The 27304-nt window shown below is 38.4% G+C and overlaps 2 protein-coding genes across 2 annotated transcripts in view; one reads left to right on the top strand and one right to left on the bottom strand.

Moving 5' to 3' along the window:
- LOC143210495 (uncharacterized) overlaps window positions 1-21240 on the bottom strand; it is a 53889-nt gene extending 32649 nt beyond the window's left edge. Inside the window, exons 1-4 of the mRNA XM_076427386.1 lie at window positions 21211-21240; window positions 21002-21091; window positions 5899-6087; window positions 3351-5804 (exon numbers count right to left, since the gene is read on the bottom strand). Of these exons, the coding sequence (XP_076283501.1) occupies window positions 5217-5804; window positions 5899-6087; window positions 21002-21091; window positions 21211-21240 (897 nt within the window). The 3' untranslated portion in view covers window positions 3351-5216. The remainder of the gene's footprint in view (window positions 1-3350; window positions 5805-5898; window positions 6088-21001; window positions 21092-21210) is intronic.
- Window positions 21241-21705: 465 nt separating this feature from the next.
- Window positions 21706-27033, top strand: LOC143210496 (uncharacterized). The gene is made up of 4 exons (XM_076427387.1): window positions 21706-22741; window positions 23436-24149; window positions 24456-24943; window positions 26791-27033. The coding sequence occupies exons 1-4, from the start codon at window positions 21706-21708 to the stop codon at window positions 27031-27033; spliced, it is 2481 nt and encodes an 826-aa protein (XP_076283502.1).
- The last annotated feature ends 271 nt before the right edge of the window (window positions 27034-27304 follow it).

Raw genomic sequence — 27304 nt, forward strand, 5'->3', positions numbered from 1 at the left:
TGATGAAATTTTGGGTTCTGACCATTATCCTATCTTTATTGATATCTTGGTCGAAAAAAATTATTATTATAGAAAATCCTTTAAAATTGATTCTGTTCGCACTGATTGGGACGGAGTCCTAACATATCTAGATAATCATTATGTTGATTTTTTTGATCCTCTCTATGACACTCTATCTGCTAGTGAAAAATACAAATTTTTTATTAATATACTAACGTATTCCATTAAGCACAACACTCCTGAAAAGAAAAGAGTAAATATTTGTAGACATAGAAATCCTGTTCCCTGGTGGGACTCGGAATGTGATAAGTTTAAAAGACTAAGAAGAGCTGCATATAAAAAATGGGAATATTCTCATAACCTTACTGATTTAATTAACTATAAGAAAATTACAGCTCAAACAAAGAAATTATTTAAAAGAAAAAGGAGGGATAGTTTTAGGGAATTCGCTGAAAAAATTAACATTCATACTGATGCAAAATTTACTTGGAACAGAGTTAGAGTGTTAAAAAATAAATGGGTTAAAATTAACCCAAAGAGCATTTCTGAGAATCTCCAGAATGAGAATCAAATTCTGTCTGCTCTGGACAAGATTAGTCCACCATGGGTTCGCACTGACCCTACCTATGTATCAAATGGTAATGTCAATGAGTTTCTTGATGCATGCTTCAATCTAACTGAATTTAATGTTGCCTTAGCTTCACGAAACTCTAGCTCGGCTCCGGGTCTTGACGGGATCAATTATCTAGTTATCAAAACATTATCTTTACAATATAAACTATTACTTCTAGATATTTATAATGAAATTTACTTATCAAATGACTACCCTCAGGAATGGAATCAATATTACATTCATTTCATTGAAAAATCAGACAAAAAAAGTGTCCGTCCAATAGCTCTTTCCTCTTGCTTTTGTAAACTGTTCGAAACGCTTATTAAAAATAGGTTACAATGGTGGCTCGAACATCAAAATCTACTTCCAGCTAGCCAAACGGGTTTCCGTAAAGGACAATCATGTATTGATAATGCCACCAAGCTAATGTTATACATTCAGGAAGGATTTTTTAAGAGAAAGGACACCTTGGCAGCCTTCTTGGATGTTCAAGGGGCTTTTGATAACGTGAATAGTGATATTTTGTTGAACAAACTGTCTTCTGTAGGTTGCACTAACCGTTTAATTCGATTTATTAAATTTTTAACATATAAAAGAGAAATATTCACAAGTTTGACAGGCGATGAAGTTAGATTTGTCTTCAAAGGTGTCCCTCAAGGAGGTGTGTTAAGTCCACTTCTTTATTTAATATATGTTTCAAAAATTACTGAAAACTTGCCTAAAAATATTTGTGTATCTCAATTCGCAGATGACATTGCAATTTATTCAAAAATCTCCCCACTAAGAAAATGTAAACATCTTATAGAAAGATCTATTTCCATTATAAAGTGTAACCTTCTTTTATTAGGTTTGGAACTAAGTCCACAGAAAACAGCTCTCCTTCACTTTAACAACAAAAAGATCCTCCCTGGACAAACTGAAATTACAGTAAATGATTGCCTTATCAAATCTAGTTGCTCCACTCGATTCTTAGGAATAATTTTTGATTATGAATTGTCTTTCAAAATTCATTTATCCTATGTTCAAAACAAATGTATGAGAGCCTTAAATATCGTTAAATTTCTATGTGGAACATGTTGGGGTTCAGACCCATCAACATTATTAATTCTATACAAAAGTTTCGTTCGTTCACATATCGACTATGGATGCTTCATTTATTTTCCTTCACGTAAAGATCTAAAGTACAAACTAGAAAAAATTCAATTTTCTGCCATTAGATCGGCTTTGGGTTATCGTATATCTACTCCTACCAACATTTTATTGGCTGAGTCAAAGCTCCTGTTAATAGAAGATCGTGTTGAATTTTTATGTAATAGGTACTTGAGTAAAATTATTTCCAATACTTCCACCTTGGTCAATAATGCAATACATCAATATTATTCCAAGACCAGAAATTTTAAACGCAAGAGGAAAAGACTCATACATCAATGTATTGATGATATCCCTATCATAAAAAGAAATTTAAGAATTAGTAACTGTTATGATATTTATCGTTTGGATTATAATATTATTAGTAATTCGATCCCAATAAATACAGAACTTGGTCATGATCTTAAAATATGTAGCCATCCAAATTTCATATTACATAATTGGCTTTCAAACTGTGACTCATACGCAATTTTTACTGATGGCAGTAAAATTCCAGGCTCTAACTCTGTTGGATCTGGATGTATTTGTAAAGATTTAAATATATCGACCAAAAAAAGCATCCCATCTATTGCTTCTATATTCACGGCTGAATGCATTGCTTTAATTGATGCTCTTGACATTGCTCTTTTGAACACAAATCATAATTATAAAATACTTACTGACTCTCTCAGTGCCCTGCTATGTCTACAAAAGTCAAAGATAAATATAATGACCAACTTCTACATTTACGAAATTAAGGAAAAATACTTTAAGTTCATGAAAGCCACATCGAACAACAGCAGTATAGAATTTGTTTGGATTCCGTCCCATTCAGGCATTGTTGGAAATGATGAGGCTGACGCCATAGCTAAGTCGGCAACACTAGAACAAGCTAATGAGCGTATTGTCATTCCCTTCTCTGATTTACGAGAATCTTTTAAAAACAAATGTAGACAAAGTACTAGTGATTTCACAATGCAGCAGGGTCAGTTTAAAAGCAAGGAATACTTTCAGTATTATGTTAGAGACGGGGTTGCACCATGGTTCTCGGGTTTAAATTTATCACGACAATTTATTGTTACATTCAATCGTTGTAGAGCAAATCATTATCATCTTGCAGCATCTCTTTCACGACTACATATAATAGATGATTCCAAATGTAACTGCGGCAATGAGGTTCAAGATCTGAACCATATTATTTGGCAATGTACCTTGTTGGAAACACAAAGAGTTGATCTCATGAAAAAATTAAGGAAGCTCAATTTGTTTCCACCCTTAAATATCAGATCGTTACTTTGTGAACCGAATATTCAGGCTTGTTATCTTCTTTTCAATTTTTTCAAGCAATGTAATTTAAAGATTTAAAGTTATGTACTTATGTGTTATTATACCTAATGTGTCCTGCGATACCTACATTACTGATGTTTAACTGTAAGATGTACATATATTACTAATGTATAGCTTTATAACCCCCTATGGGGAGTTTCAATTAAGCTTTCAATAGAAAAAAAAAAAAAAAAAATTCATATGGGTGGATCTCTTTACCCGACTTACGGCAACTTTACCCGAACGAGAGAAGAAGCAGAAACTGATTGTATTAAAAACTCACTTATTCAGCCGTAAATCCATTTGCTGCTTCGAAATGTGCGTCACTGGATCACTCGGTGACGAACTGCACAGATGTCTTCAGGTATACGACAGTACCAAAAGCTAAGGGACGTACGGCCAGATCGACGAACTGCACAGCCGGTGGTAGAAGGCCTAAGGGATGCGCGGTCAAGTCGACGATCCTGAATTTCACTTTCACTTTCGAATCGATAAATAATTCGTATGTTTATTTCACAGAGATGCCTTGAAATTTTTCCACACTCACAATCACTGTTCACATTTGTCAACGCGTTTCCGCGATGTCGAAGAAACGATGCTGTGGATGGATAATAGAACGTTATATCAGTAATAAGGATACACGAGATATCTCTTCCATGGCATCGTTCGTTCGTCAAGAATCGGTGTTTTCGAGAATCATATGGTTCTCGAAAAATCAATATCTCCTTGGGAACGATTTCATTTGTTTTAAACGACGCCTTCATCGAATACATTGTACGCTGGGAGAGCACAGTTTCGCGCGGCATCGCGAAGAGCATCGATCTCTTTCCGAGTCGGAGTAAGTAATTTCGTTCGATATCGATACGAGTTATAAAAGTGTGCTACGAGTTCAACAATTATATGAAAGTGTGGTAGTTGTATGTGGTAGTCAAATGGATTTACGGCTGAATAAGTGAGTTTTTAATTCAATAAGTTTGTGCTTCTTCTATCGTTCGGGTAAAGTTGCCGATGATGTGGGTCCTTACCGATTTCGATGACTTTGAAATAGGTTATAAATTCGATGTTTTAAATATCTTTTTCCTTTGAAATAAATTCTTATCGAAATCGGATAGAAAATAGTACATCGATCGATTTACAATTACAAATTTTTACAATAATATCGTAAACTAAAGCCGATCGACAGAAACTGTAAAGGGAAATGTTGTTCAGAATCATGGTATTGACAACATATCCAAAGCTTATCGAAATTGGCGAGGATTCACATCATCGAGAAACTTTTGTTCGTTGCGACATCGCGGCGTGCCACCGACACTCGGCTGCCGGCGCGCCGGGCTCAGCCGGGCTGCACGCGTCTAGCTCGCGCTCTGATTGGTCCGTGTTTTTCGTTAATAACTCGTTAACGAAGCCGCGGACGACATTTTTTCAAAGGAAAATTTCGCTTGAAATGATCTCAGGAACCTCCCATTTTCGGCTCTCGAGGGAATTTTGAGACACCCTGTATATGGTCTAAGGAAGCAAGAGAGACACAGCACTATAGCACCGTTATACTGCGGTGGGATTGCGGCCGGGTTGAGCGTGAGCCAGGAGTGTCGAACTGGATATTTAGGCACGTTGAATGCTCTATCTGCATACGAACGTGACAAATTTCTAAAAAAATACCATTTATTCTTGTATAGTTAGCAATGAAAAAGAGAATTAATCAAATTAATAAAAAAAAATAGAGCCTACGACCGGGCGCGAACTTAGTATAAGCAGGTCCTCAAATGGATTGAGGCAACGAAGCTATTGAGAAGATGGTTATAATATTTCCAGATGTAATGTTGATGCTGTAGAAATACTTTCAAATTTTTAAAAAACAACTATTTCATTTCGTGGTGCGATCAAAATAAAAATATTTTATATTCTAACACTAAGTTTAGGGGAAGAGGGGTAACACTTACAGAAAAATTAACAGTCTGTTAAAGGAATGTACATTCAATTTTATTGTCAACTTGGAGTCTCCGCCCCCTGTTCGCGTCGCTCACCAACACCCTATTTTATACATAAATGTATACAATAAACAATAATTAACTATTTTGTATAATAAAAAAACATTTGAATTAAATTACATTGAAAACTATTTTATGAAATAAGAAGAGATAAAAAGAGTTCATAAACTTCCGTTCTCGAGATGCTCGGGGAATGAAGAGGTGCCGCTGCCTCTCAACTGCCGAATCTCTATTCCGGAGATAATTAAAAAAATTTCTCTTTTGGCCACCGCCAAATCATACGGACTAAATTTTCTCAGCGCGTTACCAATGCCGCGACAAAATTGCTCGACTCCGTCGGCTTCCTTCTCTTTGTTATTCTCAATAAAGTAATCCATGACCGTCGCGGCGACAGTGGCCCTCGTCTCCTTCACCTTCCTCTTTTTCCTGGATACTTTCGAATGCTCCGACGAAGAGACTTCGGAGCGCGATGTGTTTGGTGTCCCCGGCGTTGCCATATCCACTTTTTCGCAGATGTCCCGTTCAAGAATTGTATCCTCGGTATCCTCAGAAGTAACGCCGACGGTTATTAGCTCTTTGTAAAAGCGACTGAGGAAGGACATCTCCACTTCATATTTCCACTTCCGATTCGCTGCCTGGCCGCTCGCACCTTTTCTACGCTTCAGCGCCCGCCTGTATGCATCGCGCAGATTGCTCCAAGTCTTTTTGCAAGCGGCCTCTAACAAACAATAAAAATGATTAATTGAATGCTTTGTGTCATCTCATGGAGCAGTTGCTTGGTAAAATAATATACAATTTATGTATAATATTGTCTTTTTTCATCGAAAAATATTATAGTTGATCATAGTTACCTGGCTGCTTCATCCTTTCCGCTATCCACAGCCAAACTCTTTCTTTCGCCTTTGAATCGCTGTACTTTGCATGCGTCAGGTCGTACAGAATTGGAAATTCGCGGATCAGTTCAATCAATTTGTCCGCATCCAGTTTGCCACAAGTGAAATTAAGAATTTTGAAAGAGACTTTGGACGAGGACTACGAGTAGACGAGTACTGAGCAGACTAAAGGTCGTTGCCCACTAGACGCCTCATCTGCCTACCTGCACCATCGCTCCGTCCGAAAATTGACGCTGCGCTGGTAGTTTTTCCGCCTACTAGACGACTCCAGCACCGCGTCAGCACCGCGCCAGAACAGTGGCGCTCACCACTAGCGCAGTCGTTTGCCGCGCCGTAATCCGTCGAACGAGCTAATCCAGACCGTTCTAGTGGTGAACACCACTGCGCTGGCGGCAACTCGTGTCGAGCGAAGATATTTTGCCAAGACACCTCTGTAGGTTCGACGGTAGGGCACCAGTTCACTATACGCAGGTAGACGGTCCGGGTCCGAGTCCGACAACAGTAATAATGTTGGGGCGTACGGTCGAGTTTTTATTGCTTTATGACTCGGTGACATCGTGGACTTTTTCGGAGTTTTCTGGCGATAGTTAATGTATTCTAAAGACACGCTGAAGTGATTTGGTTATTGCGGATTACCGGGGTTTGCGCAGTTACTTTCGAGTGGCGAACATTAGCACTTAGCACTGCCTACACAATCGCTTCTTATTTTACTGTAACGACTACGATTTCATTAGAGGGACGAAAAGAAAATTTTCGAAGCTCGCGCGAGTCCTTTCTTTTGTTTTCCACATCAACGTACTATTTCGGATATATCCACAAACATGATTTTGACTTGGATCTATTCTGACTCTCGCATAATTAGTAGCCCAATAAAATTTCTGTCCTCGACAATGGTTACTACTACTAATAGCCAAAAATTATTTCCATCATCGATAACGGTTCCTTATGACCAAAAAGAATTGTTGTCATTTATAATGGTTGTTTACCAGTTAAAGATAATGTCTATCATCGATAATTATTATTTGTAACTACTGGGTTGTGTAATAAATTACCGCGTTTTTCGTATCTTATTTTTTTCCCGCAATTTTCCATCAACAGAAGGGACATTCTCGGCGAGAATGTTTTATCGGTTGCTGGATGTGCTGTTCGTACGGTATGCGAGAGACGATCTTAACGATTCGTAAAAACGACTAAAATGAAGATCGCAAACACTAGAATTGGTTCGTCGATTTCGTATATTTGTCAGTCAATGACGATTTTAGTTATACTAATTTTCAAATTTTAAATACTTATAAAAGAAATTGTATTCACATAACTTAAAATATACTGCCAATTTTGCGATAATTGTTATCCAGACACCATAAACAATAGTTATTTTTAATTTAATAAAAAAAAAATCATTTGTAAAAAGTTCATATTATTATATCGCAAGGAAGGCAGTAATCGTTGAATTTCACAGAAATTATTCGGAAAATCCAGTTGTTTTAAAATATTAATTTGCATATGTTCTACTTACAAATAACACTGTCCAACAAATTTCAACATTTTTTGTGATTTTAATATACTGTTGGGTCCTTCTTATAGAGTTTTTTGCGCTGATTCCGAATCTGGTTTTAATTTTTTTCCTATACGTCCAGTTTTTGAAAATCATGGCTTTGAAAAAAAAACATATTTTTCAACTTTAAACAAATATTGTGATGTTATTATAAAAGATATTGAATTGTTGTTTACAGCAAACGATTCTGTAGACTTTCCCGAATACAGTGATATCCAATATTAATACATTATGATTGTTTAAACATGTTTAAACAATGATTAAAGACGGAGATGGACCACTTTTGCACCAATTTTTGCGGATATTTTCGAATTTATCTCAAAAAATAAGGGTCCAGCGAAAAATTGAACTATACCACGCGAAAGAGCATACTTTTATCTTGAGAAACCCCCCTGTGAAGTTTGCATGGTCGACGTTTTTACTGAACCAGAAAGCAAAATATCTTCGCCCGACATGTGTTGACGCCAGTGGTGCTCTTCCACTAGCGCGGTCGTTCGTCGGGATACGGCGCGGCGCGCTGCGGTGAAACGGCGCGTGGCTATAAGCGCGCAATTATGTCAGCTTACTTAAATGTAATATTTTATTAAATGTTATATTATTGTTATTTATTATTTATTAGTATATTTATTCTGTATAAATTATTTTATGTATTTTTTAATGTTAGTCTCTCGTTTATAGTATATTTAATACAAAAAATACCTTTTGTAACAAAAAAATAATTTATTCACACACTACACTATTACACCATTTACAATGCTAATATATATGTGTACACTATTCAGATATAATACACTACTAAAATACATATATTATATACACAACAACTAAAATACTATAAATAACTATAAATGTTTTTTATGAAGTTTTATACGTAGCAATGCAGATTTGAAATGCTTGACACGACTGATTTCAACAAACACAAAGCCGAAACTGAACTCTGGCATCAATTTTCTTAAGAACCAACACGATATTTTGAAATAAATGACGGTCTACGGACAACGGAATACATACAATGTAAGGAAAGTCTGCAATGCGGTGACTGAAAAATTTTATTTTCAGTAATTGTCGTCTTATCTATGTATTGTAATTATAGTGCCAATGAACACTCGAGATTCTTCCGAGTAAAATAAGTCCAAACACAGTATAAACGGGACTATTTTTATTGACTTAAATACATAATTAAAATAGTTTGCTCCATATTAAATCGATATAATGTATTATATCTGAATAGTGTACACATATATATTAGCATTGTAAATAGTGTAATAGTGTAGTGTGTGAATAAATTATTTTTTTGTTACAAAAGGTATTTTTTGTATTAAATATACTATAAACGAGAGACTAACATTAAAAAATACATAAAATAATTTATACAGAATAAATATACTAATAAATAATAAATAACAATAATATAACATTTAATAAAATATTACATTTAAGTAAGCTGACATAATTGCGCGCTTATAGCCACGCGCCGTTTCACCGCAGCGCGCCGCGCCGTATCCCGACGAACGACCGCGCTAGTGGGAGAGCACCACTGGCGTCAACACATGTCGGGCGAAGATATTTTGCTTTGTGGTTCGGTAAAAACGTCGACCATGCAAACTTCACAGGGGGGTTTCTCAAGATAAAAGTCTGCTCTTTCGCGTGGTATAGTTCAATTTTTCGCTGGACCCTTATTTTTTGAGATAAATTCGAAAATATCCGCAAAAATTGGTGCAAAAGTGGTCCATCTCCGTCTTTAATCATTGTTTAAACATGTTTAAACAATCATAATGTATTAATATTGGATATCACTGTATTCGGGAAAGTCTACAGAATCGTTTGCTGTAAACAACAATTCAATATCTTTTATAATAACATCACAATATTTGTTTAAAGTTGAAAAATATGTTTTTTTTTCAAAGCCATGATTTTCAAAAACTGGACGTATAGGAAAAAAATTAAAACCAGATTCGGAATCAGCGCAAAAAACTCTATAAGAAGGACCCAACAGTATATTGAAATCAAATTTGGTGTTGGACAGTGTAATTATTATCGATGATAGACTATCTTTGACTGATAAATATCCATTATAAACGACAACAATTCTTTGTGGTCATAAGGAACCGTTATCGATGATGGAAATAATTTTTGGCTATTAGTATTAGTAATCGCATTGTCGAGGACAGAAATTTATTTGTGCTACTGATCATGCGAGAGTCAGATTAGGTCTAACAAGGGGAGCCCAGGGTAGTCGGAATCCGGATTTTCGTGAAACTTGCAGTATTTGAAGATGACATATCCAAGTTTAATTTAGCAAAGCAGTAGCGCGCGCTTCTCAAGATTTCCCGAGAAAATGGCATTTGAAAATTCGGTTTACGCGTTCATAAGGAGTTCGCGTTAAGCTATGAACATGAAGCGCAGTGGCCGAGGGCGCTGCGAGAAAGACTGGTAATCAGTAGGTCGCTGGTTCGAGTCTTGCTGCCGACATTTTTTTTTTTAATCTTTTTTCAGTTTTAATCCTAAAATTTATGAAATCTGCCATTAAACAATTATTTTTTAAATAGAAAATGCATGTTTTTTATTTGTGGGTATTGAAAAAAATCGAACATAAAAATAATACAGTGTTATATTTACTTTATTATTGCTCATTCTTTATTAATAAAAAAAATTACGTGTTAGTATGACACGACCCAGAATGATACTCATCGTAAAAGCATGGGAAACAATAATTGGCTGTAATAAAACCAAGCGCGACGTCTGTTTTTGGGATTTACCTGGGTTGACCTCGCGCCTCACCTAGGTAAGAGTCTACCCCGTCCCTTCAACGGTTACTACCATCCTCATGCTGGTACCCCTTGCTTTTGCTTTGTGCAAACACGAAAGAAGATTTATCCAGGCAGACTCGGTTTATCCAGGTAAAGGAAAACCGGAAAACCCAACACTGCCGAGAGAGGTATAAATAGAAAATAATATTCTATTTGAAAAATAAAAATAATTATTCAATCTCTGCGATACCAGAGAAATTTTTATGAATGTTAATGAAGTGTGCTTTCCAATAGAACTCTTGAAAACGGCGTGCTCCTGTACAAACGCTCCGTTTATAGTGTGTGCTAGATGCCGAAAAAATTATTGTTTCCCATGCTTTTACGATGAGTATCATTCTGGGTCGTGTCATACTAACACGTAATTTTTTTTATTAATAAAGAATGAGCAATAATAAAGTAAATATAACACTGTATTATTTTTATGTTCGATTTTTTTCAATACCCACAAATAAAAAACATGCATTTTCTATTTAAAAAATAATTGTTTAATGGCAGATTTCATTAGGATTAAAACTGAAAAAAGATTAAAAAAAAAATGTCGGCAGCAAGACTCGAACCAGCGACCTACTGATTACCAGTCTTTCTCGCAGCGCCCTCGGCCACTGCGCTTCATGTTCATAGCTTAACGCGAACTCCTTATGAACGCGTAAACCGAATTTTCAAATGCCATTTTCTCGGGAAATCTTGAGAAGCGCGCGCTACTGCTTTGCTAAATTAAACTTGGATATGTCATCTTCAAATACTGCAAGTTTCACGAAAATCCGGATTCCGACTACCCTGGGCTCCCCTTGTAAGTCAAATTATCATCGATAAGGTCCAAGTCAGATTATCATCGATAATGATTATTTGTAACTAGAACATATGCAAATTAATATTTTTAATAAACTAGATTTCCCGAATAATTTCTATGAAAGTCAACGATTGCTGCATTCCTTGTGATAAAATATAAACTTTTTACAAATGATACTTTTTATTAAATTAAAAAGAGACTATTGTTTATGGTGTCTGCAAAAACGTTTCCAACAGAAGTTGATCAGTATTCACTTTTGTACAAATCTCGATATCAAAAATTAATAGTAAATTTTTTTTATAAAAAACTGAAAGTTACCTCAATTTTTTAAATATTAACATATATTTTTTATTTCATAATATTATAAACCTTGAAATAACGGTGCTGGCGAGCAAAACATTCTCGCCGAGAATGTTCCTTCTCTCGAGGCGCGCTATTGCTGCGCCATTGCAGGTACAGTAGGCGCAGTCCCATTGAAATACACAGAAGAAACCCAAAACGGCAAGGTGCGGCAGAGCGGTCAATCCGCGCTACAGTCTAGTGGGTGCACTTTTTCCGGGGCGACGAGTAGGCACGCTGGGGCTGCGCTATTGCTGCGCCATGGCAGGTATAGTAGGAGCAGTCCCAATGAAATACACAGAAGAAACCCAAAACGGGGACGGAGCGATGGCGCAGGTAGGCAGAGGAGGCGTCTAGTGGGCAAAGACCCATAAGGTTTATTGAAAATAACGTGCCTATATTTTAATAATAAAAGATATAGTTTATCTTCCGCTTTACAAAAAGTGTATGTTAAATAGATTAGCAAAACGAACACGTTGTGTCGGTTGCCTGGTCAGAGTTTAAACTGAGCATCGGTGGCATCGCAAAAACAAAACTATAACGAAGAGGGCACAACCGATTAATCAAATCGGTGGGCGCCTTCTCATTGGCTATTGTCATGGCATAGAGTATGAAAAGCTCATATTCCAACAGCCTCTCCGCTTGAATACTCTACGCGCGAAATCATACCAAGACTCTGTCGCAGGAAAGAAAAACGCTGCTTCGCAAAAGGCTTAGTGAATATATCCGCTCTTTGTTCATTCGAGCACACATACTTTACGATCAAATCCCCCTGAACGACCTTTTCCCGGATGAAATGGTACTTTATGTCGATATGTTTTGTTCTCTTATGGAACTCAGGATTTTTGACTAATCTAATCGCGCTCTGATCATCCAAAAACAAAACTAGAGGGTTATTGTTGCTCGCTCGCTTCGCTCGCTCGCGAGTAGGGTTGTTTTTGCTCGCTCGCTTTGCTCGCTCGCGGATAGGACTGCTCTTGCGAAAGGGTTAGTGGTACGCATGGCTAGTAGTACCTATAGCTATTAATGTTTTTTTTTTTATTTGGTGTGTGACTCTCCACGAGCCACACAAAGAACTTCCCGATTCGTTAGTTGCAGTATATTATTATCATTATTTTTAGTACGTTTTAAGAAGATTATACGTTTTCAGGGAAATAAATAGTTTTCTACTTATCAAGATGTTTGCTATATGGCGTCGCATTAAACCAACATCGTATGCTCGTTGCTCGCTTGGTTCCATGTTATAGCATACTAATGTTGCAAAATGAATTGTCTTAATTAGTTTTTCGCAAACGATACAACTCCTCATTATCCGGGTCTGCAGTATTGATCCTGGTTTTCTTCGATACTGTTAATTTAAATTGTCCCAAAATATATAAACCGCGCTCAATTTTGAAACTCTGCTCAGTGCTACATACAACATTTGTAAAGTTCGCCTTTCTGATTTTTTAAAATCCAAACATACTTTCTCGTATGTTTGTCCCTGACTTTTATGAATCGTAATCGCTTCAGCAGGAACCACTGGAAATTGACTACGTGTGATTTGATATTTTTCCTCACTCGACATATGTACTTGATTTGATATTTTTATTATAGGTGTTAAATTTTGATCAATATTTGCATTTTTCATATAATCACGATAACGAGTTCTTACTTTCACTCCTACTCTGGCCAATTGAAAATCTAACCACAATATAGACGGAATTTTAGTATTTTCTTGAAAAGTAATAAATTTTAATATTCCGCATGTGTGCTCCATTAACCAATCCGTTTTCAACATCAATGTTATTAATAATTATCATATAGTTTATATTAATTTTCAATTTAAAATTAAAAAAATCGAAAAAATTTGTTTGTGTAATTACGTTTGTTTCTACGGTGGAAACTTTTCGTTCTCTCGTATAAATTGCATTGTTGAATGAACTTCTTTCGAAAAAACTAAAAAACTGCTTGACCAAAATGGACCAAAATCTAATCAGCTCTAAGTTACAGCGGGGCACATCGATTGCATAATTCATCATCCTAATCGCGTTGTTACTTTTTCTGAAAACGTTAACGAAAAATTTGATTACATAGAAACGACCATATGCATACGCGCACACACACACACACACACACGCGCGAACATTTTGCTGAAAATAGTCTAAAATGACTGCAATGACCATGAAACGTGAAGATCTGCTAAAAAATCGATTTTCGATTTTCGGGGTCATTACAATAACTTCCCTATAAAATCGGGAAGTTAAAAAACATATCTTTCAACTTCAAACAAATATTGTGATGTTATTATAAAAGATATTGAATTGTTCTTTGTAGCAACAGATTCTGTAGACTTTCCCGAAAACAGTGATATAGAATATTAATCTGTTGCTGCAAAGGACAATTCAATATCTTTTATAATAACATTAAAGATGGAGAGACACCACTTTTGCACCAATTTATGAGGATTTTTTTCAATTTATTTTAAAAAATAAGGATCCAGTGTAAAATCGAACCATATCACGCGATAGAGCAGACTTTTATCTTGAGAAACCCCCCTTTGAAGTTTGCAACGTTGACGTTTTTACCGAACCAGAAAGCGAAGTATCTTTGCTGGTGTCACGCGGCAATCGAGGAAAGAAGAAAACTAACGTATAGTTATCGAACTAACACTCGTGCTTTAGCGCGATTGAAATAAAAGAAAGATTAATTCGTGAAAAGATATATCTCTTACAACTTTTTAAAAAAAAATGAGGTGAAACGAAATGACATGTGTTCGTGGGAAAAGACAATCTTTTTATTATCATCGTTACAGTGGCTCATCGGGCATATACATATATCCCACAAGTCCAAATCTTAAAAACAATAACCTCACAATAGTTGTAACGCTTCTTATAAACTATTCGCACGCAATCCTAACCTAGGTTAATACTTTCTCCTAACTCTTGCCATTTTCCCATAAAATCTGAGCAAAATTCAAAAATCTATCCTAAACTAACGCTCGCAGTTTAGCGTGTTACCTCGTTCTATTTCGCACCTATCCCTAACTCGCAACCTGAAAATCGTTGAAACAAAAAATAATTTTTTGGCCTAAATTTTGTTAAATTCTATTTAATAAATCTATTCTTGTTTACTATGCGTTAATACTCCCGAAAATCCGCTGATTTTATACAGTCCGGGAACTTCTTATACGACCTTCAAAGGGCGCCTCTTTAAACCGTACTTTAATCCGTCCGGAAACTTTCTATACGAGTTTGTATAGAAAATCCTCGGACAGATTAACCCTGGTCTCCCTATGCGAAAATCCGTGAACTTTCTATACGAAAAATTCAGAAATGGAAACGAGCCGAGCTCAATCAAACGCTTCAAACCAGTAGTGGTGTCCCCTGTAAGCCTATTCCACTGTGTTGCACGATAATTTCGGACAACAGCTGTAGAAAATCCAGTAGGAAAATAAATTCGGATAAGTTTCTAAATCAGTTTTTACTTGTATTGTTCAAATTTTGTTAACATCTGGAATAATCTGATTTTCGCGTACGTTTAGACGTGCTTGACAAATTGGTAAGATATACAGGAACTTTAGACGCAGCTGTTCGCATCGCAGACGCCAGCGAAGAATCATTGAAGGATGTGCGCTGTTCCTATTTAATGTAGCGCATTTTAGGAAATGAATTGAAGCTGCGCGAAAAAAGATGCTCATTCTCTAAGTTACAATGTAAGCATCGGCGATACGAACAGATACGTCCAAACTTCCTATAAATCTTACCAATTTTCCAAGCACGTCTATACGTGCGCGAAGATAAAATTATCCCGAACTTTAATAAAATTTGAACAACACGATTAAAAACTATTTTTTAAAATCTTCCAAATTTATTTTCTACAGTTATTGCCCGAGATTATCGTGCAACATAGTGGGATAGGCCTACAGGGGATACCACAGACTAGAAAGACCGCATTAGCAATAGTACCTCCTGGGTGATGTGGAAATCAATTAATGCGAGTGTCGCCCTAATTCGCCAAGAATAGCGCTTGATAAGCTTTCAGCACGTAGCCTGCGAAAATTGGTCGTCGCGAGTCGACAATTCCGAGCGCTGCTTTAAGGTCTTTGCACACTATACCGTCACGGCAGGTAACGGCAGCGGACCGCTAGGCCGTTTTGGGTCTCTCCTCTGTATTTCAATGGGGATGCGGACAATAGGCCCCATCGCCGCAGCAGGTAGACGGGATAGAGAGGCAACGTATCGGGACGGGAAAAAGTGCGCACACGATATCGGCAAGCGCCGACATTTCACTTTCTTCTATATAGTTTCCATGGAGGTGCGCGCACTAGACTGGCACCGTTCAGCACCGACACGACGCGCAACGTCTTGCCAAAAGGGACATTCTCGGCGAGAATGTTTTGCCGGCCGCTCGATGTGGTGTTCGAACGGAAAACGACTAAACGAATAAAATGAAGATCGCAAACAATAGAATTGGTTCGTTGATTTCGTATATTTGTCAATTCATGACAATTTTAGTTATACTATAGTTAGTTATTTAAAGTTTTAAATATTTATAAATGAAATTTTACTCGCATAACATAAAAATACTGCCAATTTTGCGATGATTGTTATCTAGACGCTATAAACAATAGTCTCTTTTTAATTTGATAAAAAAATCATTTATAAAAAGTTCATATTTTATCACAAGGAATGCAGTAATCGTTGGATTTCACAAAAGTTATTCGGGAAATCTAGTTAATTGAAAATATTAAATTTGCATTTATCGATGATAGACATTATCATTGACTGATAAATATCCATTATAACGGACAACAATTCTTTTTGGTCATATGGAACCGCTATCGATGATCGAAATAATTTTTAGCTATTAGTATTAGTAATCATTGTCGAGGACAGAAATTTTATTGGGCTACTAATTACACTAGTTTACAAAATGAAATTGATTTCATGTACATTTAGGAGAGTACACGGTGGGAGATTTCACCAATAAATTAAGACCATTCAGCGATGCTATCAAGGGTTTTACATATCGTTCCTCGCGAGAGAAACGGATCCCAAAACCAACCGAAGACAGAGCAAGAGCCAAAACTATTACTAAAATATTCTAAAGAATAAAGAGAGTTGGGTTCTTTCGTATGTTTTTTGCAATCAAAAATGTGTTGTTTTATTCAAAACGAAATAAGTTTTCGCTGTAGCAGTGGCATCAACGTGAGAACAAAAGAAACCATTGCCGGCATGGCCACTTGTCGAAAAATGAATATATTCAGAAAATGTGGGATTTGGATTTATTCACTCAATCGCTAATAACTGTATCATTTTTCGGCCGATTTACTTCTGGTTGGTGTTATTTTTTGCTTTACGTATATGTATAAAGAGAAAGCGGACGTTTTTGTCGGTTTCTATTGCCACAGAATAAGCTTAAAAATTTAATTTTTTTAAAAATCTGGACTATTTTCATCAATATCTTTTGAACCGCTTAACCAATTAAAGATGCCACTATACATATTTACTCATCATTTCAATGTCTTTCATTTGGTACCAAGAACGACCAAATCGGACACATCTAGCTCCAGGTATGGTTTTTAAAGTGAAAAGGAGTGAACAAATTGAAAAAATCAAAATATCTTAAAAGCTGTTCCGTAAAAAGAATGTTCACCTTTATTTTCGAATTCAGCAGGAGAAAATCCATAGGAAAAGTTACCTCTCATCAAATGTACATAAAATCAATTTCATTTTGTAAACTAGTGTTATGCGAGAGTCAGAATAGATCCAAGTCAAGATCCTGTTTGTGGATATATCCGAAATGGCACATTGATATGGAAAAGAAAAGAAACGACTCGCGCGAGCTTCGAAAATTTTCTTTTCATCCCTCTAATAAAATCGTAGTCGTTACAGTAAAATAAGAAGCGATTGTGTAGGCAGTGCCAATGCTGGCCACTCGAAAGTAACTGCGCCCAAACCCCGGTAATCCGCAATAACCAAATCACTACAGCGTGTCTTTACAATACAGTCATAGAGCAATAAAAACTCGACCGTACGCCCCAACATTATTACTATTGTCGGACTTGCACCCGGACCGTCTACCTGCGTATAGTGAACTGGTGCCCTACCGTCGAACCTACAGAGGTGTCTTGGCAAAATATCTAGCGCAGTGGTGTTCACCACTAGAACGGTCTGGATTAGGTCGTTCGACGGGTTACGGCCAGTTACGGCGCGGCGAACGCTCGCGCTAGTGATGAGCGCCACTGAAAGTGTCGTTGCCGGTCCGTCAGTAATGTACGGCAAAGACTACCACCGCGGTGCCTTTTTGACCGCGCGGTCCGTTGCCGTTAGCTGCCGTGACGGTATAGTGTGCAAAGACCTTTAAGGTGTTACGTATGCAGACGCTACCGTTTGTGACTCTTGACCCTTCCGGAGATATGTGTCGAAACAAAGGGCCTATTTAAGAACAAAGGGCTCACTCAAAATCGGATCATAGAGGGGCTTCTTGCAAGCGATATAACTTCTAAGAATTAATTTCTAATCAGAAGTAGCACGTGGCCCCCACCATCGCTAGGTCCGATTTTGGGTACTATACATATAATGGGTCTTATCGGCGCATAGTGGGGGGTATCGATTGGGTCTCAGGTGAATTGTCTATCGAATGGTTTTCTTATCAGCATATCGTGGGGATATCGATTGGGATATTCATTGAGGTTGTCGGTTGTTGAGGTATTGATTATGTTTCGAATCGCATATGGTTACACTGCACATGAGTTCGTACGACACGCCCTCGATCGTTTGCTGCGACGCACACTGGGCTCAATTGAAGAAGGCCGTGTAAATACATACATGCTACAGGATATGTTGCATTGTCATGTTGTGCATTCGAAACCAGTTTAAGCTGAGTGAACAGTTTAACAGAGGCCAATCAAAAGATTTACTTTTTAAATGAAAAAGAAATAGACGTTCCAAGAACAAATATTTTATTTATACTTCATTTATTCGTCGTAGATTATTCATGTTGTTCAGAAAATTATTACATACAAGCAGTTTAACAGAGACCAATCAAAAGAGATGCACTTTTTAAATAAAAAAAAGACGTTCTAAGAACAAATAATTTGTTCAAATTAAATTTTAATTATTCATCGTAGATTACTCATATTGTTAGGTAGTTTGTCACCAGTCTATTGTTCATCAATCTTATGTCCATTTCTTCTGGACTATCTTTTACATTCTTCAGTGATGAATAGGTTTCAACGGATGTTTCATATCATATTCTTGACTGTTTGTTATGATATAGATGGTAATTTACGTCATGACTGTAATTATCCAAAGCGTAGGAAATTGTCCTCCAATTTGCCATTTTCCTAAAAACAATTTAACATGATTATTGTGTTTTTTACCGAGGACCTTGGTGTAAAAATTGGGAAAATTCTTGCTTTTAGCGAAATTCTATCTGTCGAAGTGTCACACGTTTTTGTACACTTCTGGTTGTATGTTGCAATGAGAGAGAGATTATGTAATTGTTAAAATTTAAATTTACCCGGTTTTTACACCAAAGTGTTTGATTACGGCTGATATTTATTATGTCATTTTAGTTATTGAATCACTTGCTTGCCGCTGCAGAAGGTACAATATAATACGTTGACACTAAAAATACGGATACAGCGAGACAAAACAACTTCATATTCGGGAACATGATTTCTTTTATAGAATGTTTGACTCTATAGACACCGAAGCACGCGGCACTGTTTTATATACGAAGAAGTTGCGCGTAAAAACTATTCTTCGTGACCGAGTTATCAGGTTAGAATACAATAAATGTTACGTAAAATAGTGGAAGTAGTGTAATCAGAGAACTAATACATGTAACGAGTTTTAATATTATTTTTACGACTGGAATGTTTATAACGTGTGTGCACATATTTTTCTTAGGCCAGAAAGCGTAAGAGTCCCTGGAAGCAACGGGGACGCAAGGGATGATTTGAAAAACTGTCATTTCATATTTGAGGAAATTATTATATTTGATTACATTTGATAATTGTTCCAGGCTAAGGACAAATCAATGGAGTCTGAAAAAACTAACGTTCGATAATGTCCAACGCTGTAATGCCAACTAAATTCTTCATTGTGACAATGATGCAACGGGAAATAGAATATGGAATTCTAATCGCTAGCATTAATTACAATTTCCTCTGTCTTTCTTGCAATCCACATAATACTTACAGTGACTCCCACTAATATTCGGACACTCTTGAAAACACCATAACTTTTTTAATATTGGAATATACGACTTGAAATTTTTGGAGAAGTTAGAACAATTGATTTGCTACAGAACGTGACAAACATTTTCGAAAAAAACTGCAAGTTGTCGGAATTGCAGAGAAAATACTAAAAGTTGTATTTTTCAACTGTTTTATGAGGGATTATATGGAAAATTTAGAAAACACGTTTCGTAGATCTGTATCAATTCAACATAATGTGAAAATTTTATCAAAATCGGTCGACGTTGTAATGAGCTACAAACGTTTAAATATACAAAACGTATTTTTAAAAAATTCAATATAGGCCCATATAAAAAAGTTGTAAAATGCAACGTTTAGAGTATTTTGTCTACAATTCCGACCAAATGCAATTTTTGAAAAAATTTCTTTTCACATCCTGTAGTAAACTAGTTGCTTTAGCTTCCTAAAAAAGTTCAAATCGCATAGTTCAATATTAAAAAGGTTATGGTGTTGTTAAGAGTGTCCGAATATTAGTGGGAGGAAACTGTACAAAACAATAGTGTTCGTCAACAAACTGTGCGAACGAACCTCCCGGAGACTTTTGCGACTATAGAGGATTCACCTACTGTAGTTCTACAGACAGTTTATTAATGATCTACTTATGGAAAGATTTTCCCGAAAACAGGCTCAAACGAAGAAAGATTGATTCCGTATATTTAATTTATTTTCTCATGTAGAATCATCTCCCTCCGCTTTTCGTGACTATGATACTCATTGTTCGGTCTCGAGCAGACCGAACGTGAGATTTTAGACACGGTCCGCTGCAATAACCGAAACACTCGACGCGACGCGACGGTCCCAGAGTTTGGGTGTCATCGGACACCACTTCGGGACCGTCTCGAGAGCGAACCACGACCATTGACAGGGCAATCTCTGTATAAAGACTTTAGTTTCAGTATCGTTTCCCATATCATTCACACCTAGTAATTTTCATAGCCTAAACATAGTTTTACCAAAGCGCTCCTACTCCTACGACCAATAGGCACCACCCACTCACCAATAGCAATCACTTCTTCATCCCCATACACTTTTAGATAACCAATAAGGAAAGACGCCGTGTCGACCTTATACACAACGCGACACGAAAGACCAGAACACAAAATTCACTCGAAGCGATAACTACCTCTAACTTCTATTTTCGAACCTCATCAGTTGTTGTACTTGTTAAGTTTTTAAATATATACTGTGTTAGCTTCCAAGACTCGAATTTATTTTTAACTAGTCGGCGTTATCCCCATAACACCGTCACAGCCCCGAATATCGTCGCGAGCAAGCGGAACGGGCTTTACGACCCCGCGAAGTTCGGTATACGGACTTGCGGTATTCGGACGCTTCATTTTTGGTCCTTCGAGCCGGATCCAGACTGTGGTACCTGGATCCATCATTCACGAAGTTGGACGTCTGGAAGCAGCGCTCAACAAACGTACGAGACAACGGGAAGATTCGGTTGCACAGTTAGCGCAACATCTTCGTGTCATCGACCATCGGAGCAGTAGAGTCGGTAGAGTCTGGAGCTCTACCTCTGCAGCATCCACGAGGCCTGTCAACATCGTGAGCGTTACACCTGTCATTCGTCGGTCGACGCGGCCATCGTTCCTGAGGAAACGCATCGGGACCGTGGACGGCAACATTCAGAGGTTCGAGAAAATTCATCGCATCGTTCGCATCGAGGGCAGCATCCAGCATCACCGTAGGACGGACGTCGCCGGTGCAGCTGAACAGCAGCTCAACAACGCACACAACACCGTAGGACGAAAACGTCGCCGGTGAAGTAGTAAACGTGAGTCACACTGTTAAGGTCACCACTCCTTTGTATCCGTTTTCTGTGTTCTTCTCTCTTCCGGGTCATTTTGAACGTAATCATGGAACACGAGGGCATCGTACATACTGAAAGTGAGTTAGTGAGAAAGCGTGGGACAATAAAGGCGAGATTGACGACGTTTAGTAAACTCATAAATGAATTCGGTGAACCAGCCTCAGGTGACGTTCACCAATTACGGCTACGTGTGGCAAAAATGGAACGCGATTTCCAATCGTTTGAATCAATTCAAGACGCAATAGAGCTTATAACTCCCGAGGAACAGTATGAATCTCGTCTTAGTGAACGCATGGAATTTGAGGATGTGTATTACGCGAACGTTGCTAAGGCTCATAAATTTTTGGAAACAATTGATCAGCAGCAACCGTTAGCTGTAACTTTCAATCAAAATACCGCAAAGGATATCCAATCGCCAGTAACGGTAGAGTCCGACTTGCAAATCAAATTACCGACTATGCATCTGCCTAAATTCAGTGGCTCTTACACAGAATGGCCAGGTTTCGCTGATTCCTTTCGCTCAGCCGTTCATGACAACACTAACTTTCGCGAAACGCAAAAGTTGAGTTACCTTCGATCTTGTTTAACCGGCAAAGCCGCCGAAAAAATCGAGTCGTTAGAGACCACCACCGCGAATTATGCAGTGGCGTGGAACCTGCTGGAAAATTATTATAACGATCCAATAATCGTGATCAATAACAGAATTCAAGCCTTTTTCGAATTGCCTACGTATATACGTTCCAATACCGCGTCTTTGGGTGAACTGGTCGATCAAGCCAGCAAACATTACCGGGCATTACAAGCCCTGAATAAGCCTTTCCTCGAAGCATTTCCAATTTACGCTGTCACTTCGAAACTCGATGAGGCGACTCGCATGAAATGGAAAGAGCGAATCCAGGGAAAGACAGACATGCCATCCATGGAGGAACTACTCCAATTCTTACAAGCGAGGCAAAAAATGTTAGAGACAAACGAGAAATCGGCCAAACCGGCATTTTCAGATCAACCGCGACCGATAGTTAAAACGTACAATAACACGAGACCACATCAAAGGAGCAATGTCGCGTATACCGCGGTCCAACCGTCATGCGCGTTATGCAAGGAGAAACACTACACTGCGTCGTGTTCAAGATTATTACATACGGAAGTAAATCAAAGGCTAGGGTTGATAAAACAGGCAGGATTATGTATTAATTGTTTAAGGCCTAATCACGCTGTCAGAGAGTGTCGAGCAGGTTCGTGCAAGCAATGTAAGGCTGCGTTTATAGTTCCTGACTCGCGTGCTTTTCGTCTCGCGTGCTTTTGGTCTCGCGAGACAGCGGGTCAGAAATTTCGAGCGGGGTCGACGGGCCCACTGTGCCCCCCGCTGTGCGTGGCACAAAAAAAGGTCTCCGAAGATATCCTACCGCCTTAAAGGAAAGCTATCGGTAGTTTACCTAAACGAACCGTGAAGCCGTAGAGACCTTTTTTCGTGCCTCGCACAGTGGGCCCGTCGACCCCGCTCGAAATTTATGACCCGCTTGTCTCGCGAGACCAAAAGCACGCGAGACGAAAAGCACGCGAGACAGGAACTATAAACGCAGCCTAATGGAAAGCACCATACATTGTTGCACAAAGGACCAAACAGCGAAAAACAGGTAGAAACTCGGGAAAACGTCTCGGCGCTGACCGCAAGCGTCGGGTTCGAGATGCTATTGTCCACGGCCGTTGTAAATTTAGTGGATAGGCAAGGACGGTCGTTACCGTGCCGGGTATTGTTAGATTCCGGGTCTCAATCGCATTTCTTAACCGAACGCATCGCAGGACAGTTGGGACTGCCACGCGATCGCATAAATCTACCGGTAATCGGTATTAATAAATCGACCACGAGCATACGGTATGCGGTAAAAACGCATCTTCAATCTCGTATCAACAAATTCAATGTTGCAGCCAATTTCTTGATCATTCCACATATCACGAACTCCCTACCAACACACACTATTGCACGGTCGGAATTAGCTATACCGAAAAATATTCAGCTTGCCGATCCCAATTTTAATGTATCTTCCGAGATAGACGGTTTGATAGGGGCAGATCTCTTCTTGCAATTGCTTTGCGTCGGGCAAATACAATTAGCCAACAAGGCAATAACTTTGCAGAAAACCAAACTCGGTTGGGTTATAGCTGGTCGAATACCTACATCGCGCACACCAAAATCGACACAATGCAATCTCGTAACGGAATCGGTGCAAGATCATCTTGAAAAATTTTGGCAATTAGAAGAATCCGCTAACGAGAACATACGATCGAAGGAAGAGACAGATAGCGAAAGGCATTACCAAGAAAACACAATTCGTGACTTGGCCACCGGTAGATATATCGTGAAGTTTCCTTTCAATGACAAGATTCATCAGTTAGGACAATCATATTTTATCGCGTTGAAAAGATTTCGATCCTTAGAACAGCGACTTAATAAAAACCCGGAATTAAGAGTCAAATATACGCAATTTCTCGACGAGTACTTGAAATTAGGACACATGGCAGAAACACGTACGCAAACAATAGAAGACGGGTACTATTTACCACATCATCCAATACTGAAACAAAGTAGTTTAACCACGAAACTCAGAGTCGTGTTTGACGCATCCGCAAAGACTTCGAAGGGTATTTCTTTAAACGATACAATGTTGATAGGTCCAACTATTCAGGACGATATTTTTTCAATAATTGCGCGTTTTAGATCACATTCTTACGTACTGATGGCCGATATTGAGAAAATGTATAGACAGGTTTTCATACACCCCGATGAACGAAAATATCAAAAAATACTGTGGCGTTCAAATCCGAGAGAACCCATAAAGACATATACACTAAATACGATCACATACGGTACCTCATCGGCGCCATACTTAGCGATTCGGTCATTGTTTCAATTGGCAAATGACGAAGAACATCGTTTCCCCTCGGCAGCTAGGACATTGCGAGAGGATTTTTACGTAGATGACGTAATAACCGGCGCAAACACATACGCGGAAGCCGCGATAATTCGCGACGACCTCATTCAGCTTTGCAAGCAAGGTGGGTTCGATCTGAGACAGTGGGCATCAAACGACGTTAGACTTATCGAAGGCCTAGACAGCAACACAGACACGACACACGTACTATTAGACTTAGAACAAACAATCAAAACATTAGGAATTCATTGGGACGCTAGACGCGACGAGATCACATACAGTGTGAACGAATTTTCACAGAGAGATCGGGTTACTAAACGCACCATGCTATCGCAAATCGCGTCATTATTTGATCCCTTAGGACTGATTGCTCCAGTGATCATACGCGCGAAGGTATTAATGCAGGATCTGTGGAAGCTACAGTTAAATTGGGATGAATCGGTTCCGGCTAATATATTTACAACTTGGTGCACATTTTGCAATGAGCTGAAACAGCTGAAAAATGTAAGAATTCCCAGACAAGTAACACTAAAAAATCACGGGGAAATGCAATTACATGGGTTTTGTGATGCGAGTGAACAAGCGTACGGGGCTTGCATCTACATACGAACGATTGACAAGGAAAACAACGTAAAAACGCAATTATTAACAGCTAAAACTAGGGTAGCACCGGTAAAAACTGTGACACTGCCAAGACTAGAATTATGTGCAGCACATGTTCTAGCAAAATTACTTCGTACTACGATTCGCGCAATGAGGAGAATATCGTTCGAACGTATTTTTCTTTGGTCCGATTCAACAGTCACGTTGCATTGGATAAAAACTTCTCCTCACAAATTAAAAACATTTGTAGCCCATCGAGTAACTGACATTCAAGATGTTACTGGCAACTACGAATGGAGACATATAGCGTCAGCAGATAACCCTGCAGATTTATTATCGCGCGGCTTAAGCACAAAGGAATTGATCGATAGCGCATTTTGGTTCCACGGTCCATCTTGGCTAAATTATAAGGAGGACAAATGGCCTGTTTCTCGTTTAGAGCCGATAGCAATACCTGAGGTTCGGCCTTCTATAGTATTAACCACGCGCACTCTCGAATCAGATATTTTGGAAAGATTTTCTTCATTTTCAAATTTAAAACGTGTCTTAGCGTACATTTTACGTTTTCGACATAACAGTTCACGCAAAGAAAGCAATAAAGGCACGCTGTCGACATTAGAACTTCATAGGGCAGAACAGTTAATCGTTCAATTAATCCAAAGACAAGAATACTTGTCGGAGTTCCACGCCCTAGAAAAAACTAAATCAGTAACCGGAAATCTTGCTCCTTTGAATCCATTTATAGATAGCGACGGCATATTGAGAGTCGGTGGGCGATTGTCCAGATCGGAATTGCCCTATAATGCGCGACATCCGATATTATTGCCAAAAGGTCATTTCGTTACAAAACTAATCATCACAGATTATCACATAAGGAACTTTCATGCCGGAATTCAAGGCACGCTTAATTCGTTACGGCATAGGTTCTGGATTCCAAACGGAAAGGGTACAATCCGAAAAATAATTCACGGATGCGTTACTTGTTTTAAGGCGAAACCTCCGGTTTTCGAATACAAGATGGGCGATTTGCCCACCGATAGAGTCACCTTTACAAGACCATTCAAGATATCCGGTGTTGATTTTTGCGGTCCAATTTTCATAAAAGAAAAGATACAGCGAAATCGGAATAAAGTTAAGGTATATTTAGCTATTTTTGTATGTTTTTGTACCAAGGCGGTACACATTGAAATAGTCGGTGATTTGACCACAGATGCATTTCTAGCAACGCTACGGCGATTTTTTGCACGGCGAGGTATTAGCTCCGATATCTATTCGGACAACGCAACAAATTTTGTAGGTGCGAGTCGGGAACTCAAAGAAGTATACGCATTTTTCAAGTCAGAAACGACAAACGACACAATCTCTACCACGTTGGCCAATGAAGGCATAAATTGGCATTTTATTCCACCACGATCTCCGCATTTTGGCGGTTTGTGGGAGGCGGCAGTTCGCCGAACTAAACATCACTTGGTAAGAACGATTGGTAATACGTTGCTTTCGTATGAAGGGTTATTAACGTTCATAAACCAGATAGAAGCCATTCTAAATTCCCGTCCCATCACTCCGTTATCCACTGATCCCAACGACCTACAACCATTGACTCCTGGTCACTTTATTGTTGGTGAACTTTAACAAGTGTGCCAGATTACAGTTTCACTGAAACGCCGGTCGGCAGATTATCGTCTTGGCAGCATATTCAACAAATGCGACAACACTTTTGGAAGCGATGGTCTAAAGACTATTTGCAGGAACAAACCACAAGGAAAAAGCGGTTTAAACAAGGAGCACCGGGCATTGCCGTGGGAGCGCTTGTAATCATAAGGGAAGACAATGCGCCCCCGCTGCAGTGGCCACTAGGACGCATTACGGCAGTGCATCCTGGTCAAGACGGTGTCATTCGCGTGGTCACCGTGAAAACGATTCACGGAGAGTACAAACGTTGTGTTAAGCGCGTAGCTCCACTTCCTTTGTACGAGCAACCTAATACTTAATGTAATAAGACGTTTCATTTGTTTGACCTTATTGTATACTAACCAAGGCGTAGATTTACCAAACGTATAGATAATAGTCACAATTTTTTATTGCGTGCTATTTTTTATTGTTCTCATAGTTACTTATATTGTTTACATTTTGCATACTCGTTTATATTTGTATAATCTTAGTCCATTCTAGCTATCTAGCTTATAAAAAAAGCGTATCTAACCTGTAGACTTAGTTCGTATCTTATCCAAACAAATCATATCGTAGCAATATTATCGAAAA

Source organism: Lasioglossum baleicum, chromosome 7, assembly GCF_051020765.1.
Source record: "Lasioglossum baleicum chromosome 7, iyLasBale1, whole genome shotgun sequence".
In the NCBI taxonomy this organism is placed as follows: domain Eukaryota; kingdom Metazoa; phylum Arthropoda; class Insecta; order Hymenoptera; family Halictidae; genus Lasioglossum; species Lasioglossum baleicum.

Excerpts from the sequence above, each read along its gene's own strand:
- LOC143210496 (XM_076427387.1), top strand. The coding sequence starts at position 21,706 with ATGGAACGCGATTTCCAATCGTTTGAATCAATTCAAGACGCAATAGAG. Across the intron at positions 24,150-24,455 it reads ATCCGCAAAGACTTCGAAGG|CTAGGACATTGCGAGAGGAT; the intron begins GTATTTCTTTAA and ends TCCCCTCGGCAG. Across the intron at positions 24,944-26,790 it reads AGCTGAAACAGCTGAAAAAT|GAACAAACCACAAGGAAAAA; the intron begins GTAAGAATTCCC and ends GACTATTTGCAG.